At 47.4% G+C, this 27,184-nt stretch overlaps 3 protein-coding genes and 1 long non-coding RNA gene across 6 annotated transcripts in view; 1 reads left to right on the top strand and 3 right to left on the bottom strand.

Annotated features, from left to right (window-relative positions):
• LOC102683670 (oxysterol-binding protein-related protein 3) overlaps positions 1–9,580 on the bottom strand; it is a 58,812-nt gene extending 49,232 nt beyond the window's left edge. The window contains exon 1 of the mRNA XM_069194711.1: positions 9,491–9,580. The gene's annotated coding sequence lies outside the window, so the exon portion shown is untranslated. The remainder of the gene's footprint in view (positions 1–9,490) is intronic.
• Positions 9,581–9,984: 404 nt separating this feature from the next.
• LOC138241356 (uncharacterized) lies at positions 9,985–13,322 on the top strand. The gene is made up of 2 exons (XR_011190567.1): positions 9,985–10,844; positions 12,552–13,322. It is a non-coding gene; the product is annotated as an uncharacterized lncRNA (long non-coding RNA).
• Positions 13,323–15,224: 1,902 nt separating this feature from the next.
• LOC102698296 (sperm-associated microtubule inner protein 4) lies at positions 15,225–21,889 on the bottom strand. 3 transcript variants are annotated; one of them, XM_069194712.1, is made up of 10 exons: positions 21,804–21,889; positions 21,100–21,314; positions 19,546–19,614; positions 19,015–19,044; positions 18,445–18,495; positions 18,161–18,351; positions 17,458–17,546; positions 17,069–17,243; positions 16,406–16,500; positions 15,225–16,325 (listed from the first exon to the last, which is right to left on the bottom strand). In XM_069194712.1, the coding sequence occupies exons 2-10, from the start codon at positions 21,162–21,164 to the stop codon at positions 15,474–15,476; spliced, it is 1,617 nt and encodes a 538-aa protein (XP_069050813.1). In that variant the 5' UTR covers positions 21,165–21,314; positions 21,804–21,889; the 3' UTR covers positions 15,225–15,473. The 3 variants fall into 3 exon arrangements, with proteins under 3 accessions (XP_069050813.1, XP_069050814.1, XP_069050815.1); XM_069194714.1 differs by having other exon boundaries at positions 15,865–16,279; XM_069194713.1 differs by lacking the exon at positions 18,445–18,495.
• A 2,380-nt stretch (positions 21,890–24,269) lies between these two features.
• On the bottom strand, positions 24,270–26,660 carry npvf (neuropeptide VF precursor). The gene is made up of 3 exons (XM_069194715.1): positions 26,482–26,660; positions 25,197–25,624; positions 24,270–24,632 (listed from the first exon to the last, which is right to left on the bottom strand). The coding sequence occupies exons 1-3, from the start codon at positions 26,602–26,604 to the stop codon at positions 24,581–24,583; spliced, it is 603 nt and encodes a 200-aa protein (XP_069050816.1). The 5' UTR covers positions 26,605–26,660; the 3' UTR covers positions 24,270–24,580.
• Positions 26,661–27,184: the final 524 nt, after the last annotated feature.

Raw genomic sequence — 27,184 nt, 5'->3', positions numbered from 1 at the left:
CTTACAGGACATGACCCTCTCATCCCACACTGAAGTGCAGAGCCTTCCTGGGCGACACATGGCAGCCGTTCAGTAAGAACACAGGCAGGAGGAGGGCTTTCGGGCCGTCGAGCCTGGTCAGTGCTTGTTGTTAAGTGGTCCAAAGATCTCCTCCAGCTGTTTCATGAAAGGGTTTCAGCTTTAACTGCATGGCCTAGTGGCTTGTTCCAGATGTTCCAGACTTTCACAACCCTTTATGTAAAGAAATGCCTCCTGTTCTTTGTTTGAAAAGCAAACCAGCCACACAGCAGATGAATTGGAGAAGTAATTCACTGGGTGAAGCCATTTCTTTGGCGAGAGTCCTGTGGACACAAGGATTAACATCCCTACTCTTAGGAGGGGAGCAGCGGGGTCTTTAATGACCAAGCAGGCAAGACCCCATTCTAATGCCTCATCCAAAGGACAGCACCTCGATCACCATCCTGGGGCGCTGGTTTGGAAACACTGATCTAGAGGGAAGGGCGCCACCTACTGGTCCACCAACAACACAAGATGCAGCCCGACTTTCCCTAGAGGTCTCCCTTCCCAGTGCTGCCTAGGCCCAGCCTTGCTGAGCTTCAGATGTCCTTATTATTCAAACAGCATTTGAACTAAAAACCCAGAGTACAGCCTGTGGAAGAATACCATCAGCCCTGAATTGGCCTGCTGCAACTGAACATGCACACCTGCTTCAGGAATCGCCATGTCTGCTCCATAGTGCCTCAGGCACAGTCTGACGGCACCTCAAGGTAAACGGCATTCTCTTTCAACAGCTTTCTCTGTCCACCACGCACTTCAGATCGAGGCCTAATGAGCATGCTGGCCTGGAGCCCGGAGCCCGGAGCCCGGAGCCGGACAGCTCCGGCACCTTCCTCCTCTGCGGCTCTTCACTCCGACTCTCTGGGGAGGACAGCGCTCTGGCTGTGCAGTGTTCCGGGATTAAACCCGACCCCTCTGATGAGTCTGTTGTTGTACCTTGTGTTGTTACCATTTCCAATTAACAGCAGCATTCTTTATTGTAAAATGATTAAATGCGTAACTCAGGGGCGTTATTAATGAATAATTATTGACGGTCAGTATGCCCCCGATGGTGGGCCTGCATGTTGTGTCATTGTGACAGCAGGCCCAAGGTGAAAGTGCTGATGTTGCACACTGCTGTGATGTTCTCTGAGGCTTTCCTCTCACAGAGGATTAGCAAGCTGGTTATTCCCAGCTCTCTTCAGTAAAGGCCACTGGCATGCTGTACAGAGCCCGATGCACAAACTGCTGCCAATTCAAGTCTCCACATTCTTTTTATGGGACAGAAAGAACTCCAGCCAGTGTCTGAAGAGAGTCATGGAGTGCAGTCAAATGCAGAGGCCTGCAGACAGCGAGGGTGATGGATTTATTAGGTTGGGCCACAGAAGGTGCAATTTTATAACGAGTCTGATTCCTGACGGGAGCCAGATGTATCTATTTTGACATGCTTTTGAACGTACTGTACCCTTAACACAAAGATGATATCCACAGACCTTAACAATAACAGGTCAACTATCATAGCCCTTAACTGCTGTGCAAGTCCTACTAGGTGTCCAGAAACTGTTTAGGCAAAAAAAAAAACATTTCTTCCTACAAATGCAGCTTCAAACTCTCAAAAATCTATTGGAAAGTGGTTCATAGTCAAACACAGAAGTTCTAATCTTGCCTGACGCAAATCACACGGCCTGTCCAGTGCACCTTTAGAGCCAATGGGCTTTAATTACCTTAACGTGACTCATTAATTAACACGCTGTAGCAGGCCCACCCTGTACCTGCAGCCTCTCTGACCTTCACGTGACAGACAAGGAGGCTCAGCAGCGTTCTGCACCGGCAGCAAGGTTCTGCACAGAACCAGTCACACTCCTTTGACTCAGATCTACATTGTCTCACATCAGTGCTACTGTGGCTTTTCAGCAGCACATATCAGAAAGGAGTAGAATAAGGGAAATGAAGCCCCTGGTCTGCGGTTGCAGACAGCTGTTGGGAGGCCAGCTGTGATGAGCTTGCCCCTCAGCCTCTGCAGATCTGCAAGCTAGGGTGCCACCAAAAATGTTTCAATGCAAAGCAGTTGTTCCTATTTGACTGGAAAATGAACCCCCTCCTCCCCCTCGTCCCTGGGCAGAAGAACAACAAGCAGTACAGGAGCGAAGGACAGAACCCTTCCTGGTGAGGCCAGATGACACAAGGCTCCCTTGCTGTCACCAGCTGGAAATCACGCCATTCACAGCACGGAGACCTGCTTTAGGCTTTGGGCTCCGACAAACTACTGCAGCCGTGAATTCTCTTGCTGTAGAAATGCTTCTCCTTTTCCATTCTTATTAGACCAAGGTATGTCCTGTCCCAGTTTCCCCTGGAGCACCACTCCCACAAACCCAGATTCATTCTGGAATTCACCTGGATAAAAGCTCTAACTCGGCCAACACAGCCTGTAAAGACTGGAATATCCTGAACTCCCCCTGAGTGGCCCGGGACGCGGGCCGGTTCAGAGGAACAGACCCCAGTGCCTTTCCCACACAGCCCGTCTCCCTGCCTCAGCTCTCCCCCGGCAGCATCTGCACTTTCCACTGAGCCTCCTGGGAAACCTGCGGTTCACGCGTTAATAGGCTGAGGCGCTTATCCAAAGCCACTTACATGCGTACCCGTCGACACGAGCCGAGCAGAGAGTCTTGGTCCAGGGTACAAAGTCAGAACCACACCTGGGACTGAAGCCATGGGCCCAGAGTCCCCACCCCTGCGCTCACCCGAGGTCTGAACTACAGAGCAGCTTGAGATTCCTACTGCTAGCAAGTCTTTCACCACAGGACAGAGGCCTCCCCGGAGTTGACATTGTTTCAGTAACTCCCCCTGAGGCTCTAATGCCAGGATCAGCACTCCTCGGCACGCAAAGGAGCCGCACAAAGACAGCCCCGCTAATGACAAGCCCTTCCCTGGGAAGAGCCGTCACGAGGGGATCGGCACTGGAACACCTGGGGAAGACTGTGGTGGAAATGTGACCTTTCTGTGCACAGAGGCAAGAAGAGCTCTTCATCCCACAAGCTCCTGGCAGCAGTGTAATTGACAGTTTTCTCTCCCACAGTGAGGGACGGTTAATACTGTGCTGCTGTTCGAGTGAGTAAGAGGATTAGCACAGAGCGAGGGTGACCTTCTGAGCACTGAGCACTGTGCACTGAGCACTCCCTCAGCACAGAGCACTGGGCACTGTGCACTCCCTCAGCACTGAGCAGTTGGCTGTGTGCACTGTGCACTGAGCACTCCCTCAGCACTGAGCACTGGGCACTGTGCACTGAGCACTCCCTCAGCACTGTGTACTGTGCACTCCCTCAGCACTGAGCACTGGGCACTGTGCACTGAGCACTCCCTCAGCACTGTGTACTGTGCACTCCCTTAGCACTGAGCAGTTGGCACTGTGCACTTTGCACCGAGCACGCCGTCAGCACTGAGCACTGGGCACTGTGCACTGAGATGTGAGCACTCCCTCAGCACAGAGCACTGGGCACTGTGCACTACCTCAGCATAGAGAACTGCCTGAACATAGAGCGCTGCCTGTGAGCACTGAACACTGAGTGCCACAGGACCGCCAGCAGCGGGTTGGTCTGGGAGAGACAGGGCTGCACTCTCACAACCACAGACCAGTCGTAGGGCGAGAGGCGCCTCACCTGCCTCTTAATTCGTGCAGCTGACTGCAGAACTGCGCTGCGGACAGGGCAGCTTATTCAAGAGGCAGCACATTGTCTCAGTAAACAGCTTTCAATACAACTGGCAGAGGACGTTTTCATGAGAACAGGCCACCCAGCCCACCCGATCTCGCCACGAACCGATAGGGTAACTGCAGCCGTTGCCAGTGGCTCTGGCAACACGCCGGCGCCCGTTCCGCAGTTCTGCATGTCCTGTCGCTGTCCAGATCCGAGTCTGGCCCGTCACTCTCACTGCGGTGTCACTGAGCTCCTGCTGGAGCTCCGGGCTCCATTCCAACACCACAAACCCTCCGACACAGAAACACACACCGGCCCCCTTTCACAGACAGGCCCCACAAAAACCTGTTTAACATCATAGCACAGAAAAAAATTTAAAGTGGTTTAAAATGCACCTAAAGCCAACACAGAGAATTCATTCACACCCCTTCTCTCTGGGCTGTAACATGTCTTTCTGTGCTTTCCTGACCATCAGAACAGACGTCACTCACACGTCCTCACAACTGCACCTCGTTACCAGCCCCTTCCTAATCTTTACTATGGGCTCATCCCTTCTGTGAACCCATGAAAAACACCCCAAAATTACTTAGCAGCAGTAATTCGACCGTTGATCCTGATTTTATAGGTATCAGGATTTTTTAAAACATGCAATATGCCTAAAATGCTAATTAACAAAGTTAATGCTCAAATAATTTTGTTTTCCTTTAGATTAAAAATCTTAATGCTACTGAACTCTCGCCATCCACCATGGACTTAACCAGCACGCTTGTCAGGAGGGCATCACGCCAGTGCTCTGTCAGCACTAACCCAGTTTCTCTGCACTTGGGAGGAAATGGAGCCCTTCGTGCACGCAGATACTCCTCACCCGACCTGATTTACAATAGTATTTGCATACAGGCAGGGACTCCTTTCCCCTCTCCCAGGCACCTGACCACAGGTGTCCTGAGTGCTGCATTATTAGGAAAATCACGCTCCATGCATACCAAGAGGTTTACAAGTCCAATTTAGAGGCACAGGTTAAAAAGAAAAACACATCACCTTTATTTTGCAATGTTTCAGCAGCCAAGCACTAAGTAAATACCAGTATTGTCTTGCCTCCACTGGTCATATTTCACAACGTTGATTGTTATAAATCAGATCACTGTATGCTTTCTGGAGAAAGACTGTAAAGGTAGTGTTATGTACAGTAGAATTCCTAAAACATTTTTGTGTTTGCACAGGAGGGGAGGACATTAAGGCTCCAGGTCAGGCCTGAACCCAGAGGACACAGCACCAGTAACAACAGCTGAAACAAGTGTGACAAACATCTGTGCTGCTTTCTCATTTTAGACAATCAGTAGCTCTACCGCACAGTGGATTCATCATCACACAGAAGAGGAGCATTAAAAATTTAAACCCCATGTTTCCTTTGCCTGTGTATTCCTGATTCACACTGCCACGTGACTGTACTGCGTCATCCTTTTTACAGGACACTCCGGCTAATGAGCTGTTTTTTTGCAGGGTGCGTGTAATAGACCTTACAAATGAGACGGGGACAATCAGACCATGATGGTTTTTCACATGTCAGCAGCAGGGTTATCCCCAACGCAGAACTTTCCAGACAGTGGACCAGAGCCTCACTGCTGTTCTGCAAGGTCTTCACCTTGGCCAACAAGGCCCTGCAGGTCCCCAGGGCCCTCGCTCTGCATACATGGGGTCATATTGCTCACTGGTTGTGTCCCCTGGGGCATCATTTTGTCCAAGGAAACAACATGAAAGAATCTTCCATCTTCTGCTGCAGCCTGAGGAAAGAAGCGCTGATGTGTGCTACAGGGCTGCATGCCAGCTGAGCTTATGAGCACTAAAGCTCTCCGATCTCTGCCTGCCATTAAGATGTTTTTTTACAGCGATCTCTGCATGCTACCTGTGTGCCGTTTTAAAAGAATTTTGAGTTCTTAAATTGGGTGGGGTTAGTAAATGGCTCAAACAATTTTACAGCTCTGCGCACCCAGTTGTGTGAAAATAAAGCAATTGGACCTCTGCAGAACAAAGGGAGATTATGATGGGAGTGTTTCATCCAGAGCCATTCACACCTGCAGCCGAATCAACATTAATTGACCACCTGTTGAGAGCTGCTCAAACTATAAGCTACTTAATAAAGAGGATGAGGAGTGAACAAAGATTCTGAAACTTGTTGGGTGCAGCAGGGTATTTCTGGAATAGCAGAGAGATCAGAAACATCTAAAAAAAGCTTTTTCAATTAAAAGGATCAAGAAGTGTATATACAGTAGTTATATATCTAGGAGCTCAAATGGAATGAAACCTAGTCCAAGTTTAGGACTGAGAATCACTGATCCAGGATGAGAAATTAAAAAAATCTCTGCTTTCAACAGCACGGTCCAGGATCTTGACTCCACATAACACAGGCTGGCACCGAACCTGTAAATATACACCTCTGCAGGATCTGGAAGATGACATCATATGGCAGACTCTTGTGGTGCCACAGGCGTACGCTTTGTGAATTATAAACAAACAGAACTCCAATTTACAGCACAGCCTGTGTTCCACTGTTATCACCTGCATATCAAAGAGCATGTATGCATAAACAAAAACCTTCAGAAGACTCAAAACTAGCATCTGAGCATTTGAATGCAGTGCAGTTGGAAAAAGAAACAACAACTGAGCTTTCCCTGTACACTTGCAGCAGTCGCCTCTGTATACAACAGTCTAAATCTTTTCCTTGAGCTGCTGTTGCTGCCCCTGTCCCAGATGAAGCCGGGGCAGTTCTGGGGGCTGGTGGGCGTGTGATTCACGGTGCACATTGAGGGAGCAGCAGGACTGGTGGAGCAGCTTCTGCGCACAGCACGAACGGGGTGATTTATTTCCAGTAGTACACCGACTGCGCCTGAGCAACAGCCATCGCCCCGCTGCAGTCTCAGGGCTTGTTGTCATTCTTCCTGTAGGTCTCCGCGGCAACCGCAGCCCGGTGTCCCATCAGCCCGGACTCCTCCACAGGAGCCGCGCTGCCCCGACCCCTGGCTGGGATAGTGCCACAGCTCGTCTGGCCTTCGCCAAGAACAGAGCCCACACTGGAGGACAGCAGCACGGCCTGACTTTATACTTGGGAGTGTTTCCTAGGCATCCCACCTCAGCAAGGGCTCAGAACAAATGAGCTGTATAAACCGTTTCTGAATTTAAAACGCACCAGCACCCAGACTCAGATCCCTGAGCCACCAGCAAGCAAACTAGAGACGCTAACAGGCATGGTTTCCTATGGCTGTCATCTACAGTGTCTTCTATCCTTATGGCTGACGTTCAGGAGAAGGATAACAGATCAGGCCCTTTGTAAAGAAATATAATGGGAAACCAGGATCGACTGTGCCAGTGAGTGACGAAACGGAGAGAAGGTTTATCAGGTTACTTTCATTGGTGCTGGGTTGCTTGTTAATCACATTCACTGTGACCTAAGTGAAAATGAGCAAACTGCAAACTCCTTCATCAACTGAAAGCTGACGAGGTAATAGGCGTTAAGAATCCAAACATTTCGCTCATCTTCACTCCCTAAAGCCCAATTATCAAACCCCCGAAGCGACGAGGAATAATCTAATGACAATTCAAGCTGCACGCCTGTAAAACAGGATAATTAAAAAGCATTTAATTGAAAACGATCACCTCCGTATGATAACCATGAAAACATTTAATTAAACTGCAATGTTCCGAAGGATAGGAAGTGTCATGTGCATTTGGACATAAGTGTGGGCCGGTGTCACAGACTGGATGATTGAGCTGTGGTATTTATTACAGCAACTGCATTATTGATACCGATAAGGAGCAGAGCGGGATACAGAAGCAGTTTATTACGCGTGACTTTGTCTAGCACGTCTGTGGAGCCGCAGATGGCGAGATGGGTCTCTGTATACGTTACCCAGAACCACCTCAAAGTAAAATTCTCCGACAGAGACCTCCAGCCGCTCAGGCCAGAGGAGGAAGAGCACACTGTTCTCGTTTACACACTGAGACCTCAGCCGACACATAACCCACAGGGGCCGGGGGACAAGCAGGACTGAAGAGCCCCAGTCTGGCCACAGTAACAGCCCTTCCCTGCCAGCGGAAGAGCAGGCTCTTTACAAGGAACACGCGGGTCAGACTGGCATCACACGGGCACACGCAGGCTGCCCCTGCCGAGTCCTGCGCTGGCCTGTGGGAGTGTGGTCAAGGGATGTCAAGACGCGCCCTGGCCTCTACAGTACATGGACCAACCCTCGCAGAGCACAGCGTATTCCTCGGGGGGGTTTATCACGATTCAATAAAAGATTGAGACATCTTTTAATCTGAATCTGTTTGGAGGCCGTGCACGTCTTGCTATAATGAACGGGTGGACGAGGTGTCCAGCGCCACCGCACTCTGGCCTAAAATCACGCAGCTCCGAAGCGGTTCCGTCCAGTTCACACCCACACAAGGGACGCTGGGAGGAACAATCGCAGGCTACAAGTCGCAGAACCGCAAACAAGCCGACGACAATGCCCGTCCCCTGAGCGTGCGGTCCTCTGGGGGCGACGGTGTTTTTCAGCAATACATTGCCGGCACGGTACTTCCGCCTGAGAGGGAGTCGGTCCGAGCCGGACAGAGGGGAAAAGGCCCGGGCCGCGCCGTCCTCTGTTGCCATGGCGACGGGGGAGGGTGTGAATGGAAAGAGCTCGTGAATCACGCGGACGGAGCTCGAGCCCCAGCGCCTGTCTGGAGGTGATCACACGGAACAGGACGAGCCGCATTCACGCACACTGAACACACTGCCCGGTCCTCAGCAGCACAATGGAGCTTTACAATACTTACCATCTGAAAACGACTGGAGAGCTTTTCCTCTCTCAGCGATTGGGCTTCTAAAGACTGATTACTGTACTTTGCATTTGGATATTCGGGTGGGTACGCTACACCCAAAATGTCAACTGCCTCTGTTTTACAGCACTTTGTTACAGAGCACAATTCTGACGAACTCTCAGCTGACTCGATCAAGGTTTTAACATCGTGTTGAGATCTGAAAGGGGGAGGGGGAGTCAGGTGTTTTCGGTGAACCGCAGCCTGTGCGACCGCTCTTGGAGGGAGCAGATCATTACCTCAGGTCCAAAGACGTCCTGATAATCCGTGCTCCTCAGGTGACAGGTCAATTAGGAAACAGTGTTTCCCTGTGAACGTACCGTGCTTCTATGCGGAACGGAGAAGCTGAATCTCTCATCTGAACAGCGAGACTGAGAGACTTCAGTTTGCAGTATTTTCGCTGTTGACTGGGCACTGGCTATATGGACTCTACACAATAAAAAATCTAAAGTTCCGAACGATTTTGATCAAGTGTACAAATCACTATTTTAGGATTAAATAGTGACAAAATGTCTTCCGCTAACCTGGCTGACAGGAAACAACTTTCAGACAGAAGTACCGAACCGGTTACTACTTCGGGTTTTGCCATCCCAGATATAAATCCTGATTTTTGGAATGAAGCCCAAGGTTCACTGGTAGTATTTTTCAGTATTTGCTGGCTACAGTAAAACAGATCCGCAAATCAAAGTTATTTCTATTGTGCAATAACTCGTATGTACATTACATCTCGTCCATGTGCGTCCTGAGGGTCAGACCGTTACCTTAGCCTCACACACAAGAAAACATGCAGATTACAGAAAAAGCTCTTTCAAAACACATAAAACTGTGCTTTTTATAAATTCTAAACACCAACCAAGAAAGAATAACCATGCCAAGCCGGAAAAGAGGAAACTCAAATACTGCAGTACCTGTAGCGAAAGCAGAGCCCAGTATCACCTGGCCCAGCGATCCAGAGATGAGCTCAGCCGCCGAAGGAAAAACTTCTCTGCCAAGACGAGCAGGAAGAGCGCAGAATAATCTCCGCTCACGAAGCAAATGTCTAAAAACTAAAAGTCCAGCGATCGTCAGGATTTCGAAATTCCTTGGAGCCTATCAGGTATTCGATAAGATTATAAAGTACTTTGCAGTCTGAACTAAGAATCGGTCACCTCAGAAACACTCGACTGCGCCTCTCCGAAAGCGCACAGCTCGGCTTCTGTTAGAGGCTCAGAGGCTCAGCTAAGAGGGTCAGGAGGAGGAGGAGGAGGAAGGCGGAGAAAGAGCAACTGACTGACAGAGCGGCGCTCCAACCGGCACAGGGCAAAGACTCCCGTACGTCAGGTATTTAATTAAATCTTAGCAACTCTTCCGTGACGTTGCGTCGCTCGGTCAGAGCACAGGTGAGACCGGCTTGACAACCAGACAGGGAGACAGGTAACTTTTAAGGTTACTAAATTAGAGACTCGGGTGAGACGCCATTTCACCACGAGTGGCCGCTAAAAGCTTTGAATTAAATTATTTCCATTAAGGATCTTTTAAGTGCTTTGTTTTGGACGCCCACGCTCCTACTACAGATCAATAAACCAGAATTGTAAAGATCACAAAGAGGCATGTTAAAGATCTCCGACCCATATGAACCATACGCAAATAAAGATGCACAACACAGCACTTGAAATGGAAAAAAATGTAACGTTTCCAAACAGCTTTACTGTGTATATCAGAAAACAAAGACTGACAGACAACAGCACCCCGCCCTGGGAGCAACTGTCAGACAGTCCTCCTGTACCTGGAGTCGGCCCTCCTGGTGTGTCCTCACACACGTTACCACTCCTTCCCCGCAGTGAAACAGCATCGCAGTCCTCTCCTCAAACACCACCGGCGCAGCGGCTGGGGAGCAGCAGAGAGCAGCAGAGAGCGCTGAGGGCTGTGGACGAGGCCTGAGGCCGGAGAGCCTGTTACAGGCCACCAGCAGGAGCGCAAATGTGTTTGAGCTGCCGGAGTCGTCACTGCGCCGGACAAAACACAGGACCAAACGATTCCTTTCCTCCCAAGGCTTTTTCCTTGGAATCTTTCAGCGGCTGTCGTCCTCCCCATGAGTGTCCGCGGCCGTCACGGCTGATCCCGTTCTCCGGATAGTCCAGGGAGAGCTGCAGGACACGCTTGGCCAGGTACAGAACAAGGGCAGGAGATGAAGAAGCTCATCTGGCGCCTGAGGCCGGGCGAAGACAGGAGAGGCAGCGCTGTGCTGAGTGGTGCTGGGTCAGCAGCTGCTGCTCTCTGGAGGTCAGTGTGTGTTCATGGGCATGCCCATTGCTCGCATTGTGTTGGTTTAAAACACCTTGCTTGATTCACGACACACAGCACCAGACATGATCTGATGGCTAAGTTAACATCTAGGCCAACAGGGAAATTGACTACGTGATCAGATTACATCTAGAAAACGAAGACATTAAATAGTTTTAATACTATTACTATTAGTTTTAATTACTAATAGTAATAATTCAGACAAATACAATTCAAATAGTAATGTTGTATGACATGCTAAATGAAGAATAACGTCTGCATTTTGAAGGAAAGAGATTTTTATTCTGAGATGTAGCTATCACAGGTATCTCCAGTGAAGTACAAGGTGCTCTCCAGGTCTTATGAGGAGAAAACAATTTCAGAGAAATGATCAAGAACGATCCATTTGTGCATTTTAAAATGAACTGAAGGTTCCTGTTTTATATAACACACTTCAAAAGGTTGCAAGAACAGAATGATCCTGTTAGAATCATAGACAATGACTTTTACTCCTGTACAAACTACAGGAATGTTATTGTAGGCTGTCTTTTACAGACATCTGCCAGGTAGCAACAGCGAAGCAGCTTGTGAAAGTGTTTAGTGAGAGTCTGCACTGCATGTTTAGATGTGTTTGGGCCTCACTGGGCAGGGAAGGACTCACATTCCTGACAGTTTACTCACTGCGTGCCCTGGGTCTGTACGCATCTCCAGAGGGCTCAGCTGTTTCTCTCTCACTTTCCCTTGGCATTGTGGACTTTTTAAGAGTGTATTCTTGTATGGAGCAGTGACCACCAGTTAAGGTCAAAACTACGTTTAATACATTTTAACACAAAGGGCAATACAATTCAAATGTCCTTTTGTTGACAAAACACCCAGAGCACCATCCGAGTGTGCATGACTGCAGAAACCAGACCTCTGTCCGTGTTATCTGTTCCACTTCTGCATGGAGCAACATGGACTTGCTTCTGAAAAAAACTTCTTTGCTTGATGAAACATGAACCTCAAAACACCAACTGAAACACAAACCTGAGGCCACAAATTGAAACTACAGCCATTTAAAACAGAAGTACTTCTTTCCACAAAGGGTTGTGGGAGTCTGCAACAAATTCACACATCCCATATTTTAGAAGTACAGCCATGTTCTACTCACAATGTAGCAACAGTAAATGAATGACATTGAGTAGGATACCACACTATTCTCAGCTGTAATGTTGAATTGATTCACAACAAATGGTACACATAAAGCAAAATAAAATAAAACAAAATAAATGTTTATCTACTACTGCTTGGTCATGTTTGCGGTCAAATTCAGTAGAATGTTTTTTAATACATATATTAAAAATCTTCAAGTTGTTTATAATGAGATTGTACCATGGCAGGTTAAAAATACAGCTTTTATTTATGCAGGTTTGAAAACCCCAAAATTGCATTTAAGGTGAAAGCTTGCCCTCTGCTGGTGAACATAACAAACAGCACCTGTCCTTTTCTGGGTGCAGTGCAGGGTTCATATCAAAAGAACTTAGGAACATAAGAATCTATCCATATTTCCAGAAGAAAGACATACAATGATTGTGTAACCTGGTATATTATTGAAACAAATGTAAAATGCACAGCCACAGTTATTTTCGTTCTTCTGTATTGTTTCTCCACTCTTGAAATGCCATGTTCATTTCCATTTTGTAACGTCAGACTGCCATTAATTTCCAGCTGCTGTAAGATGAGCTTTGCAGATGGCCTGACTGCTCTCCTGCACTGCCATACTCAGACACCGGGGGTCTGAGGCTGTCGGCCAGTCTGCAGCCATCTGGGAGAGGGGAGGGACACCCGGAGTGACGTGGAGAACAGGGCACAGCTCACACTTCCCAGAAAGAAAACCTATAAATGAGGCTCATCCAGCCTTTTTGTGAAATACGTCAGAGTATCAGCTCTGACAACATGGGTGAACAGTTTGTTCCATACACCCACCATGCTTTGTGTAAAGGAGTGCCCTCCGTTGTTGTTTTAAGTGCTCTTCCTCTATTGCGTGCATGGAAACGCTCAGCGTAAGCGAACCAGTCGTTGCCACCTTGAGCTCTGTCCACAGCCGCTGCGTGGCAGAGCCACGTCCCAGGGGAGCCTGTCCAGGGGCACCTGGGACAGGCCTCTGTGGTTGAGACATCAGTGTGTGTGGAGCTGCACACCGCGGCTCTTGACAGAGGCTGCGCTGGCGCAGGTTCAGGACTTCACAAGCGCAGCCAGGCAGTCTGGCAAAGCGCTAGGCCTCCTGACAGGTGCGCAATACATAATTAATAAACAGTTCCCTGCCAGATAAACCCCTCCTTCGCAGCTTGAGAAGAATGATGAGCCCATGTCAACAGCACTGTGTTCGTGAAGTGGTTGACTCAGACATAAGCTGTGCATTAGCCCTCACTGCTAATGCAGCTCCTGGGGTGTAATGTGCTGTGATTGCATTAGGGAATAAAATATATTCCAGAGTCACATTGGCTTCAGATTGCTGCAGTGCATTTACAGACCGATTGATCAGGCAGCAGTCTAGCCCGTCACTGTTTGGGAGAATCAACAGTAGTGTGGCAGGCATAAGCTCTACCAACCTTTGTGAAAGCTATTTGTATCATTTGCAGCATTAGATTCTATGAATATTTTATCAACCTATTTTTGCCTATAAGCATCTTCCAGGCCTCCTTGCAACTGGTCATTTAAGTTTAGAAATGTTTGCTACAGGGTGCCAGTACCTTCACCAGCGTCAGTAAACATTGACACAGAAGGCTTTCAGAGAACATGTTTGTACGGACAGGGCAGCTGAACTCCAGCACTTTTCCCTCACACCAGTGCAGCTCCGTTAATGAGGAGAACAGCACAGGCATGGCCAGCAGAGCTACAGCCACCTGCGCCGAGGTCACAAGCCCAGAGCTTTCACGCACACGGTTCATAACCAACACCCCTTAAAACAGAGTCTCACAAAGAAAGACAATAACGTCCAGTTCCAGTTCCTTGCTATGGAATCCCTACTCTACAATTTCTAAACATGTGGCGCTGGTTTGTAAAAAATAAGGCAAATGTAACAGCAGACACAGCTGACAAAATGTTGCCTCTTTCAGGTGCCCCCTTCTCAGGTGTCCTCTTGATCCCAGCAAATACCAGCTTAGCTGCTGGGACGCACAGGTACGTGTCAGGGCCTTGCAGCTGCTGCAGCAGTGTTTCCTCAGACCAGGTGACTCCTTGCCAACAAGACAAGAGTGCCGTCAGTATGGGACTCCAGGAATGTGTTCATTGTGTGTGTTTGGTGTTCAAAACCTGCTGAAGGTTTTGAATGTGGTGTACGGCACCTCAGTCACAAAGTGAAGGAGAAAGAAATAGGGGAGAAACATTGTGTCTTCTGAACCACTTTATCAATGGCAATGTACTGACCCCCTGTCGCCCACAATGTACTATCAAGCCGAGTCTTGTACCCCAACAGGCTGAGGGGGGTTGGGCCAGCCTTGTACCCCAACGACCTCCAGACGATTGTTAATAAACAGAGAAGAGGAGACTTGGAAACATTGCTGTACAGGGCTGAAACATGAACATGCAAGCAACATTTACAAGGACTGGAGTTACCCAGCCTGTGTTAGTAGAAGCATTCCTACCTGTCTGCAGGTGGAAAGTGACACACGAACTGCAGTCCCGCATTCGTGACAGCTGACAGCCTTCTCTTGAATCCCTGGTGTACTCCAACGGTTTGAAGCAGTTTTGCAGTGCTAACAAGCTCAGACTGTCCAGATGTCAAATCTTCTGTAAAGACTGGAACTCTGAGTTGGCTGCTAACACTGTCGGTATCGACCTTGGTGGGACCGCCTCCGACATCACGAAAAACAACCCGACTGTCAACACACTCCAACACAAAACGGCAGCCCTCTTTGGGAAGGTTTCAGACACATGGTTACTTCAGGTACAGTTATGTCTGCAATAAACTGAAGTTCTTCAGTTAAAAAACACTCCACATCTGAAGTGATCACAAAATAAAATTACAAAGATTTTAATGACAATTTAGTTTTCTATTTGAATCATGAAATTTATGTTGGATTCAGTTGTTTTTAATATACTGTATGTACTGTAAAGAAGAATACCTAGTTATTAAAATGGAAATACAGTAGTTAGACCTTAAAGATCTTCTGCCGATGGCGAGACAAGATGTTCTGTCAGACTTGAACTACAGTAAGTCTCCACTCTCCAACCCCGTCACTGACGGGCTTTCCTGAAGCCACTGCAGTCAAGACGGGAGAAATGTAGTTATTCTGCCAGGGTTTCTATTCCTTCATGAGATGAAAATTTGGTGAAGAAACGCTGATTTTCCCGTCAATAATTCTTCACATTTAAATTTAGGAATTACAAGCAGTCATCTTTTTTTTTATTCAGACGTTTATTCTTTTGGTCCCAGCGACCGTGAGCTTGCCAAGGTCTTGCAAGGAGCTAGAAGTTACATCACGAGAATTCAGAGCCATAGCAGCGCTTATGCCTGCCCTGCTGTGCTGGAGGCTGTGGTGGGCTTCCTCAGTGGGATCTACATCACCAGGAGACGTCAAAGTCACACCCTTCAATCCCATTGTGATGGCGCCTCTCAGAAACACTCTTGGCGACTGTGGACACGTGTCAGTTGTGGAAATAGTAAGAATTAAAGCCGAAGAACCGGTGCCTCCTGCCGGTAGACACGCTGTCCCGCAGGTCCACAGAGCTCCCAGCGATGGAGGTGTGGAGCCTCCTGTGGGCTTCGGACCTGCTGAAGGAGCCCTGCAGCTCCAGGAGTCCAGCCCGGGGGCGGGCCGGGCCGCGGCTCGGCCACAGGGTGCCAGGCGCGGCTCTCCCGCCGGGCCCAAGCAGGAGACGGGAAGCGCCAAGCGGTGTGTCCCAGCCGCCGCGGTCGTGCTCGGGGGCCGCGCCGGGGGGCTCTGTGGGCTGGGGCTGGGGGCGGCTGAGACTGAACGGATTATTCCCAGCTTTATAATCCTGTTTCCTGCTGCCTGGCAAGTCCTCATAACGCAGGTCCCTGGGGGCCTCTGCAGACCCCTCCTGCCCGGGGAGGGGGGGTACGAGCTGCCGGGCGTGAAGGGCCAGGGCCTGGGCCGTGTCCGTTATCTTTCCCGTTATTCCGGTTTCCGCCAGCGGTCCCCCAGGATCACAGCTGTCTCTTCCGGGCTCTTGCTCCTGAAGGCATGAAGCTGGGCTTCCACAGCCACAGGCCTCACAGGGACTGGCGCCCCCGTGTGGCCGCAAGAAAGCAGCTCTCCCGTCACACTCGTGCTGGTCCTGGGGCGCAGGGGGGTCGGGGGCGCAGGCCCAGTGACCCTCGTGCTGGTCCTGGGGCGCAGGAGGGTTCGGGGCGCAGGGCCGGCCTGACTGAAGGCCAGGAAGTGGCGATGCCAGAGGGCGCCGACCTTGGCGTATCCTGGCATAGCGGCCTTCAAGTGGGCAGGGAGGAGAAAAGGCGGGATGGGACCACTCTTTCTACAGAGGAGAGGGCAATGTCACACTCCTGTATTCAGAAAGGGGAGCTGCCTCACACAGATGTATACAGATTGACTTACCAGTCGTGCTGAACATGGCGTGAGCTCCCCAGAAACAGCTGCGATGACCCTTGCGTGGTAGTCATCCAGCTGCACTGGATTCATGGGCCCGCTTCCTAAACAGAGGCTGTATTTTATTTAGCACTGAGTGTGTCTGAGTTCTCCATACCTGAACTGAGACCTACTGGGGTACAGTTTCTAAAGAAACAGTTCACCGCAGCCCATACCTAACTGACCCAAGGTCATTATAGGCATTTTAGACAAATGTAGTACAATAGGGAGCTGTGTCAGCCAGTGTACACTGCAAAAGGAACAAGTCAAGGTTTATTCCATGGTGAAAAGAGAAGAAAAGAAAGACAACGTTTCGGCTGTGGAGCCTTCTTTAGGTGTGTTGAGACCCATAGCTGAAACGTTGTGGTTCTTCTCTTTTCAGCCTGGAATAAACCTTGACTTGTCCATTTTAGATAAGAGATGATCCACCTGCCCTTCATCTACAGCTGTGGTGAACTGCTGACTCCTGGAAGCAGCAGTGTCAGGTTCTCACTTCCTCAAACCTACTGCAGCTGCATTTCAGGAGTCTTCACCTGCTGGATTCTGGCCCTGGGGGACTGGAGTGGTGCCCCAGCAATCCAAAGGCCCATGAGCCCGTAACCCCAGTCCTGTTTCGGGGTTCAGTTCCTGCACCTGTGTAGTGGAGCTGGTAGGAGGTGAGCCAGTAGGATCTCTCCAGGTTCCTCAGCGTGTTGGCTGTCTTCTCCGAGAGGGTGGTGTCCCAGGGCCTCAGGCCTGGGTTTGGGGCCACGGTCTTGGGAGGTTTGGGGTAAAAAACCTGGACGAATCCCTCTGCTGATTTGGGGAACTATAGAACGCCAGGCAGATAGAAAAGGCCCTTTAAACCCTTCAAAACTGTAAAATATTCTCTAAACAATTACTGTAGGTTTTTAAGACAAAGATATTCAGAAGCATAGAAAAGATGTTTATTCTTAAAATTGTTGCATCCAGCTTTGAATTATTAAAGACAAAAGGATACTGTATAGCAGTATTACAAAGGAGTATCGAATGCCATTCCTTACATTATAGTAGCCATATTGACCAGGCCAGTGTAGTGCTCTCTTCTCTGAGTCGGTGGGAATTTCAGTTCGTTCAAAGCGGTACGGACCTCCTAGAATTTTGAAGATAACTTTAATTATGATGTGAGGGAAATAGATACTATCTATTTCTCTGCATATGTTAATTTCTTTCACGCAGATAGCTAGGGGCTTTCTCTTTCTTACATGATATTTCTTGGTGTCCTGAACTACAGAAGAGTCATGCAATGTGATGTTACTCTTCCAACTTTGCTGAAAACTGAACACAATTACATCCAGAACAGTAGCGATCAGATAGCGCAGGTGCACAGAAGACATCAGGACAGGTCCAGAATGGTTTACTGTGGAGAAGGAGACATCTGCACCTGTAACCACCCTGGCTGCCCTAAACTAACAAGCACAGTTCAGAGCTGCACTGGGAAAACTGACGGACCCACCAGAGGGAAACCAAGAAGCTGCACCTCTGAGGACTCTTCTTCCTCAGTAGTTGGTCATGCATGAAGCAGCGCAGGTGTTCACCTCAGAGCAGCTGCAGTTTCAGGTACAGACACACCTCTGCCAACCCCACACACCTTCCCAGGACACAGCTGCAGTTTCAGGTACAGACACACCTCTGCCAACCCCACACACCTTCCCCGGACACAGTGCACCCTTTCTGGGACGGGGCTGGAAGAGCTGCTGCTCTTACCCTTGGTTTTGCTGAGCACCGTGACGTCATGGTTGCTTGCTGGGATGTGGGGGCCGAGGGGCAGCTGGGAGGCAGCACGGACCCCTGTGTCCGGGTCATCCGGAGAGGAGAAACTGGGAAACACGGCCAGCCGGGAGATGTGGGACTGGTAGGGATGCTCAGCTGGGAACGGCACCTTAATCTGCTTCTCGCTGAGGCAGAAGGGAGAGAGGATATGAAAGGATAGCCCTACACACAGGAAACAGCAGCCCTGAACCAACTGGACTCAGCACCACAGCCCTCACCTCACACTGCGCTGGGGGGACAGGAGACACACGGGGCAGAGCTGTGGGGCACTAATCAGGGAAGAGAGAAGGAAATGTGCCGGGTACCCTGACAGATTTCTCAAAATACTGAAGAACACCGACGACAACGCATCCTTTATATTTTTTCTGCAGAGTCACCAGGTTGTAGCCTGGTCGCCAGCTGAACAGCCCGAATCTGGGCCGGTCAGCACTGGAAACCAGTCACCAGCTGTAAGTCATGCTGCTGGACCAGTAGGTGGCGCTATTTCCCATGGACCAGAATTTCAACCCCAACACCCCAGAGCGGTGACCTGGAACACCGTGCCACTGACCTCCGTTTTTCGGGTGAGAGTTTACACGAAGGTGCTAATGTAACAAGGACGTGATCAACGTCCCCTGGAGGAGGGTGCTGAAGAAACGGTACAAAAAATTCCTAATTTTCTGTCATTAAGAAACATACCAGAAGGAAATATGTACTGCAAGCACATCTGTTCTAGAAAGAATGTAAATACTCCAACATATACCATTAAAGAGCACACTATGAGAGAGAGTTGTCTCTTGTGTACTCACGCAAGTCTGACTTGTGTTGGTGTAGGAATTCTGAAAAAAAGGAACAGTTTTTACAATCAGTATGAAAGCTGACGTTATGCTGATCGTACAAAGTTTTGTAAAGACACTACAAATGTCCATCTCTAATGAGCAAGCCCCATGATGACGTCATCACGCCGATGGGAGAACTGTGAAGCACTGAGCACCGTGGCAACTCAGTCTGTGTCTTCTGCTGCCATCTAGTGCCCAAATAACATACATGACATGTGGAAAGGAGCAGAAATCATAAAACTAAAAAAACAAAACAAACTATAAATAACATAAATGAATATCTATATAATTGAGTAGACGATTTTCTGTTGCTGTAGGTTGTAAAACTGATTGTTTTTGCTGGATATGCACAACATTGCTTTTCTATAGATACTCTTTACAATAATCGTGTGTTCATATTACTATGGCAACCTGACCTTTATTATACTGTCTGAAGAAATGAGTGGCTGCCTGTGTTATCCTCACAAACAACTGCACTCATCTCCGCGGCAAAGCACTTACCTCTGGTCGTTTATGCTCATGTTGCTTTTCACCGACCCCAGGTCGTAATACTGCTGTGTGGAACCACCCCTGCAAGGACAGGTGTTTGTTACTGTTCCTTGTACTGCTGTCATTCTTCAAAGGCAAACAGCACTGTGGAGGGCTTCTGCTTAAAAACAAGCACCACTCTCTGTATGGCACGTCAATGCTTTCACAAGCAGGCTGCAGTTTACATGGGCAGGGGTCTGTCCTGAATGAGCCACAGCCACAGTCTCCATGTCCTTCTCTCGTGAAGCTGAGGCCCAGGGCTTCCCCCCTGGTGCCGGTGCCACTGCTGGGAGCTGGGAGATAAGCAGGGAAAGAGACCCGCCTTCCTTTCGATCGACCAAGAATCTACCACCAGCTCAAAGCAAACCCAGAATGGCTGGCAGGCTGCAGAGTTCAGCGGGTTTAGTGCAAACAGTGTTCTAGTTCTGTTTACCAGAGCTACCTGTGTGCAGCCAGGAGACCAGTACTGAGTAAACCAAGCTGAGGCGAGAGAGAATTAATCATTGATAAAGGTCTTTGTCTACAGGTTTCTAAGCTGCAGGAGGACAATGTCTCCATAGTGAGCCGGGCTACAGTAAACATCCTGGCCAGAGGCAGCTCAGCCCTCCCAGGGCAGCTCCAGTGGCACAGTCCCTGGGTGGGGGTTACGGCGCAGGTCCACGCATCCTAATGCTCATGACTCAAGCTCAAAGGCTTATTTTAAAGTTATTCCTGTTGTGTGCTGTGTCTCGCGCTGTGCTGTTAACATTTTTCTTTATTTAAGTTTGTACTCTAATTAACTCTGTTAATTGCTAAATGCTGGAAGGAATGCAACCCAGAGTCAGTTAATGTGAAAGATTCAGCTTTGGTGTTGTGAGGGAATGGTGAATATTACAGGATACTGGAAACCCATTGAAACTGCACTGCAAACAGCAGCTCTGCAGTAAATGAGCTGAAACGGCCCTCAGAGGAGAGGAGCGCACTGGCTGCTTATCAGACTCTATGAAAACACCAGGGCTGTGCTTCTGCATGTCTTCACTACATTTACAATACTCTTTTTTAAAAAGCATCTGAAAGTCTACAGTACACGACTATTATTTAGGTGTTTAATGGAGATCCTACTCGCCAAAAAAGAATTATTTCTGCATATCTACGATACAAAACACATTTATGCAAATTTCTTTCCAACTCAAATTTAACAAGTTAGTTGTGTTAAGGTTCTAAATTAGTTAATAAAGGCAGAAATTCTCAAAATTAAACTTTTATTCCTGCTTTTAATGTGACATATTCACAAAATGGCCCAGATATATTTTTCGGGGGTTGCTATCAAGAATTAGTGTGGTCCCGACGGCAACCTGCAGCTTACGACCTGTTTGGATCTGTCACTTATCTTCCAGCAAATCAAAGTAAAAAATAAAACGCTGTGAGAGACACTGCAGGTTAACATGCTTCACACCCTAGTAACGCTGCTGAACGCTACCGATCCCCCAGGGGAATATGTATTTCTCAAGGAGAAAGCGGGAAACCACAGTGACTCAGCTGCCCTACCTTCCTCCTGGCTGGAGGTCCCGATGCAGAGAGACAGGCCAGCCCTGCAGCTCAGCGCTTCCCATCCCGGAGCCCCTGTGAAGGGCAGCAGAGGGCGGCGAGAGCTGCAGGTACAAGCCCAGCCCGCCCGGAAGCCCCACTTCCGGCTGCACCTGGAGCCGCGCGGCTCCGCGCTGATTGGACACGCGTGGGCGCACCGTCACTGCGGGGAGACACTGACCCAGCAAGCCAATAAAAACACGCTGTACCCCTCATTGCCCCCGTAAACAAAACAAACAAACAAACAAACAAACAAACAATTGTATCTCCTTATTTATCGTCTGGGTAGGCCTGTTTCTCTTTCTTTTGCTAAAACGTTACTTTAACTGGCAAAAGAGGAATTTCACTTTTTTTTCTCGATATCTAAAATACACATAAAAGACATCACTGAATTACTTTAACATGATATTATTTTTTTTTCTGTTCTTTCTCAAAAGTCCACCTTGGCACCTTGGAGAAACGGCTCTATGAAATTGTATATTCAATACTAGGCTACCAATCGAGCAACATGAACTGGACGGTCCCTCTTGTCTGCGGACCTTTCTTCCGTTCTGTGTTCTTATGTACACAGGACATGCACGTCTCGTCAGGCTGGACAACATGTTTATATATCAGACAGCTCTTCAGCGACACGTGTATCATAGTGAGCGCAATGCGTAAAGAACCTGATCTTTTCTGTAGTCTGGTGATCCTCACATGGAGTCACAAAGGTGTCGGGAACAGCAGTCACGCCTTGTGCGCACTCAAGTATATTAACAGCACTGATGATAGTTTCCCAGTGGGCATTGATTCGTCGAATATACGTATATTCACGGCGAAAATACGGCTATACGTATATATATACGTCGCCTCGACGTATAATCAACGTCGAATTGCAACCGTAAAATCGACGACATTAATAAACGCATATATAACGTCGAAAACACATCTAACACAGTGCCTGAGGCTTTTTACTGTATGTATCGTGTGTGCCGCAACTAGGAGTATACGGCACTCTGCACAGTGTACGAAGTAAATTATGTTCCGATCCTTACTAACTGCATGCGTTAAAATTGCACATCAGCACATAGCAGGGGGCACATAGCCGCGATGTATTATCAATGTTAAATTTCAACCATAATATCGACAACATTAATAAACGCATACGTTGAGAAAATATCGAACCCAGCATATTTTCCGGTTATATACCACAATGCATTGCTAGTATTCGTTGGTCACCATTTTGGACACGTTTTTCAAACGTAGAAGTATATCCGCAAATATCTCAGCAATCCTCTTTTGACGAGTAAGTATGAACAATAATAATACTATCTGAATACATACAGATCTTTCTCAATATTATTTTGATTAAAATAGTACGCGAATAAGCAAAAAATGTCACATTAAAATAGTGTCAATGGGGAAGATGACACAAAATCGTTTTGCCGTTTCTCTATTCTTATTCTATGTTGTACTTTCAAACTTTAGGTACTCTTTAATTAGGACAGACTTTATTGCTCAACTGCTGTGATGCAAGCCAAATTTTATACATTTATTTCAGCTTTGAGCTTAGTAAACCGTTCATTTTTTAGATTATACTAAAGAAGATATTAATCATCATTTATTTGGGAAGTAATATTATATAATTTTCTCCTAGCTGCGGTGCTGAAGTCCCACCCTACATCAACAGAAAAAGAAATAAAGGAGCACGCAATGTGTTACTTGAAGAATGCATATGCAAGGCAGGAGGCCAGGAGATCTGGACTCTGAAAATAATAGGTTTCTGGTTCTAACTGTTAGGACAATTAGACAGGGTTTGCAAATAGTGGACAAAAATCGTCTTAACTTCCATTGTAATATTTTTTTTTCTTGGAAATATAGAAGTTGTACATTTTAAAATGTATATTTGAATCAAAATGTGGTTTTGAGTTAGTGTGTTAATGTAATTAGTTTGTGTTTGTCATTACTATACTGTATATTGCCATGTTACCAGAATTTGTAGCTGAAGTTTAAGACTAGTTGTGTTTTTTATGATTATTGCCCATATGTTGATTGTTGATTGATTGTATACAATGTATAATTTGAAATACATATGTTTCAGGTGTGAATGTGTATTTTCAGAATAAATTTCTAAACCTAATCATTGGCTTGATTTACTAGTTTCTACACCTGTAAAACCTATCTTTGATGTATAATAGACCTCTAACCATATACGTATAATAGACCTCTAAAGTTATCCGTATAATAGACCTCTAACCATATACGTATAATAGACCTCTAAAGTTATCCGTATAATAGACCTCTACCCATATACGTATAATAGTCCTCTAAAGTTATCCGTATAATAGACCTCTAACCATATACGTATAATAGTCCTCTAAAGTTATCCGGAACTCCTACATATATGTATAATAGTCCTCTAAATTTATCCGTATAAGAGAACTCCAACCATTAACGTATAATGAACATCTAATCATAGACGTATAATTGACGTATAACAATAGACGTATATTAGAATTTCATTCTAGACGAACTGCAGACCACATTTAGACGTCTAAGGTATGCGTTTAATAGACGTATATTACACGTCTTTTGCCCACTGGGTTATTCGGCTGGCGCTTTTATTTATTTACATTTGCATCGTTAATGGAACACGTTCAAGTATGGAGCTGCGTCGGCATGGGTAGGCTGCAAAGGGAGAGGTACTGTAACAGGTTTATTCCAGGCTGAAAAGAGAAGAAAGGAAACACACCGTTTCGGCCGCGGAGCCTTCTTCGGGTGCGAGGGAACACGTTTGGTGAAGTACCTTGCTCCAGGGGACCACAGCTGAGATTTAGACCCACGACCTGTCCTGTACCAGGCAGAGCCCTGAGCACCGCTCCACACTGCGTGAGCACCGAGGGGAGTCACTCTGACCGCTGGAGGGAGGTGGGAGTCCCCACGGCAGCATCCGCAGACCGAAAATGAGCTTCAGTGACCTGTCCAAGGTGCTGAAGTGTCCCTTCACAGCGGGCAGCCGTTTACATTTGTACGGTAGGTATTCGCCATGTTCGGCGTTATAAACACGTAAAAATAGGAGCAGCAAACGGCTGAACTTTTACCACACTACAGCCTGAAGACGGGATTACGCGAACATACCATTCAGTCATGGGGAAGGTTTAAAATCGCTTTTATTAAGATCGGAAAGGGAACTATAACATTACTATACACTGAATAGATCCTTATACCTAACCTAGTGTAACAGATTTAGATGACCGAAGATGTAGTATTAACTTTCTATGTGATTTTGTTCCAATTAAATGTGGTTTTCTACAGCAGCATAGTGATTCCACAGTATAAAATCATAAGCCAGGCAACGTAAGAGCGATACCTTTTCCAAATTACTTCATTCCAAAAGCATTAAACACAATTTTGAAAATTATTTTAAAAAGTCTTCATTCATCATGGCTTTAAGGAGCAATCTTTAGAGTTCTTGTGAGGACTTCTCGTCTTCTTCCACAGGCGCGTACACGGCCCTGGAAGAGAGAAGAGATCGGGGTGGGTGAGGAGGCTGGATATTATCGTACAAAACATGATTCTCTGTTCCACTTAATAAAACCCGATATGTCCCCACTGAAGTATTTTTGCATGACAATTGAGCGCAACTAGAATGCTCATTATACTTTATTTTATGTTTTGGAGAATTTTTTTCCATGCAGCCTTCTTCACGTCATAACCACGGCTATGACTTTAAAGAACAAGTGGTTTCTCCGACTTGAATCTGGATGGTAACTGAAAGGAAAACGCACAGTTCACGATTTATCCCAGAACACGCAGTGTACCTCCAAAAACTACAGTTCTGTTGAAACCGTGTGGCTACGGTTGCCGACACTTCTGTTGCTACTGCGATGAATATGAATCTAAATAAATACAGAACCACGAATTAGATACATGAAATTAAAATAAGAATACTAAGGTGTGGGATAACAAGGGTCCGTATTGGGGAGCCGCCGTATTTAAACTCTCTGTAGGTGTCAGAGTCTAACGACTCCAGCCCCGTGTCTCCCAGCAGCCTCCACCCCTCGTCTCCAGGCTCCTACCTGCAGCCCGGAAGCGCCGAGCCCGCCCGGACCGGGAGCGGCGCCGCGGAGCGGAAGGCCTCCGGCGGGGCGCCCGCTCTCCCGAACCGCTGCGGCAGCGTGGCCGAGGGCGCGACCGTGCGGGCCCGCCGCTGCGGCACCGCGGGAAGAGGGGGCAGGCGCGCCGGGGCCCGGCCGAAGCGCTGGGGCAGATTGAGCGCCGCCTTGGCCTTGCGTGCCGAGCCCTCAGTCAGGCCTCTGCCGAACCGCAGGGGCAGATTGGCGACGGGCTGGGACGCTCTCCCAAAGCGGAGCGGCAGGTTGGTCACGGAGTGGTACAGTTTCTGAATGGTGGGCACATCGATTTTCCTGGTGACGGATGGCAGGATGTCTTGAATTCTCTCCAGCTCAATACTTCTGAGTTCTTCTTGCATATTTTCATGTGTGGCCTAGAATTAAAGAAAGAGATACTGTACATTTATATATATATTATGACTACCATTCCAACTCATATGAAAGTTAAACAAATTCCAAGCGCTGAAAAGAGACCATTAACTGATATTGATTATTATATTTTGTGCACATTCTACATTTCAGAAGTGACAAACTCAGTGCCTTTCCTTAGTTGTTAAACTGATGAACGTTATCTTGCCAGACAGATTTAAGAATCCAATCAGAAAGAGCTGCCGATTTTATCCACAGGTGTCTGAGTGAAAAGACCCTTAAAGAGAGACTTGACGCTGAAGATGTTGTTGTTCCCTAATCTTTTCTCTCCCAGGCTGTGCGCCTGGTGTGTGGGCTGACATTACATTTCTGGTTTCTTTCACAGTTTTATTGACCAGTAAACAAATGGTCTTTGGAATGATCCAAGGCTTTTAACACATACAGTACCTACTGATACATGTAGCTGCAATTTAAAATCCCTATCAAAACTGTGATTTCATAAGATACCACTTAATTATTTAAGAGGTTCTTAGACATGTTATAAGGATATTGACATGTTTAATCTTTGGAAATAATTTTAAAAAATTAAGATGAAGGCTTCAGTTCATGATGGTAATGGTTGTCAGAAAACAAAAAAAACATACTGCATAATGGAACAGACAAACCTCACAAAGTCACTGAAATGGGTGACAGAAGATTCCAACAATAGTCTCATGCATGGTGAAAGAACTTGTCTTATTCTTCCACAGATCTTATCTCTTAGAAACATGGCTCTTATGCGGCGCTGTGCCAGATTGCGAACTCATGTGCGGAATCCTGCGAGTCTGAAACGTCGGTCCCGAGCAGTGTCCAGGTCACTCACATCTGGGTCCAGACGGTCCTGGTCAGCCGAGAGAGGGCGCTCGTCCGCGCTCTGTGCAGCTGGGGTCTGGAGCACAGAGCAGCCCAAGAGCAGGAGCACTGGCCAGCAGGAGTTGGGTGTCATTCTGTGTGGAGGTTCCCTCAGATGCGTCTGGATCCTCTGCTGTGCACGCCTTACTTATAAGGCGCCTAAACAAAACAGTTTTTTTTCCTGCTGACCATACAATGACAACGACCCTCTAATTAAACAACTAATTGAAGCTTAGAACAAAGAATATTCAGGAGAAATGCAGAGAATTTCAGGATGTTCAAAACAATTTTCTGTTTTGTGCGAGGAAGCAAACTATGTTGTGCTAATTACAATTACTCAGCTCATTAGGTACTTCCAGAGGCCATGGTGACCGGAGACCTGGGATAAGCAATGTGTGCCCAGTGGAGGAGAGATAATGGTCCCCATTTAACTTCCCATTCATGTCAGAACTAGGACACATAATGGGATTCATCCCAAACATTCATCCCAAACAGATTTTCATTGACAGAACCACCGATTCAGATGAAAGACCTTCACCCCACTCAATCAAATACAATGTTAAACTTGCATATTATTTTACAGTTCATACTAACCATGCACTGATAAAGACATGGCATTTGTTCCCTGAGTTTTGACCTTTAATGAAATGTTAACAACACTTCAGTGGAGACCG

This window comes from Lepisosteus oculatus, chromosome 10 (assembly GCF_040954835.1).
Source record: "Lepisosteus oculatus isolate fLepOcu1 chromosome 10, fLepOcu1.hap2, whole genome shotgun sequence".
NCBI lineage: Eukaryota > Metazoa > Chordata > Actinopteri > Semionotiformes > Lepisosteidae > Lepisosteus > Lepisosteus oculatus.
This window is presented reverse-complemented; position numbering and strand designations above follow the sequence as displayed.

Bases quoted from the DNA above. Each gene is read 5' to 3' on its own strand.
- LOC102698296 (XM_069194712.1), bottom strand. From the start codon at position 21,164: ATGGGAAGCGCTGAGCTGCAGGGCTGGCCTGTCTCTCTGCATCGGGAC. The intron at 19,615-21,099 runs GTAGGGCAGCTG...CTGTCCTTGCAG, and splicing joins GACCTCCAGCCAGGAGGAAG to GGGTGGTTCCACACAGCAGT. The intron at 17,547-18,160 runs GTAAGAGCAGCA...TCAAAATTCTAG, and splicing joins GGTGCTCAGCAAAACCAAGG to GAGGTCCGTACCGCTTTGAA.
- npvf (XM_069194715.1), bottom strand. From the start codon at position 26,604: ATGACACCCAACTCCTGCTGGCCAGTGCTCCTGCTCTTGGGCTGCTCT. The intron at 25,625-26,481 runs GTGAGTGACCTG...CTTTAATTCTAG, and splicing joins AGGACCGTCTGGACCCAGAT to GCCACACATGAAAATATGCA. The intron at 24,633-25,196 runs GTAGGAGCCTGG...TCTCTCTTCCAG, and splicing joins TCGGCGCTTCCGGGCTGCAG to GGCCGTGTACGCGCCTGTGG.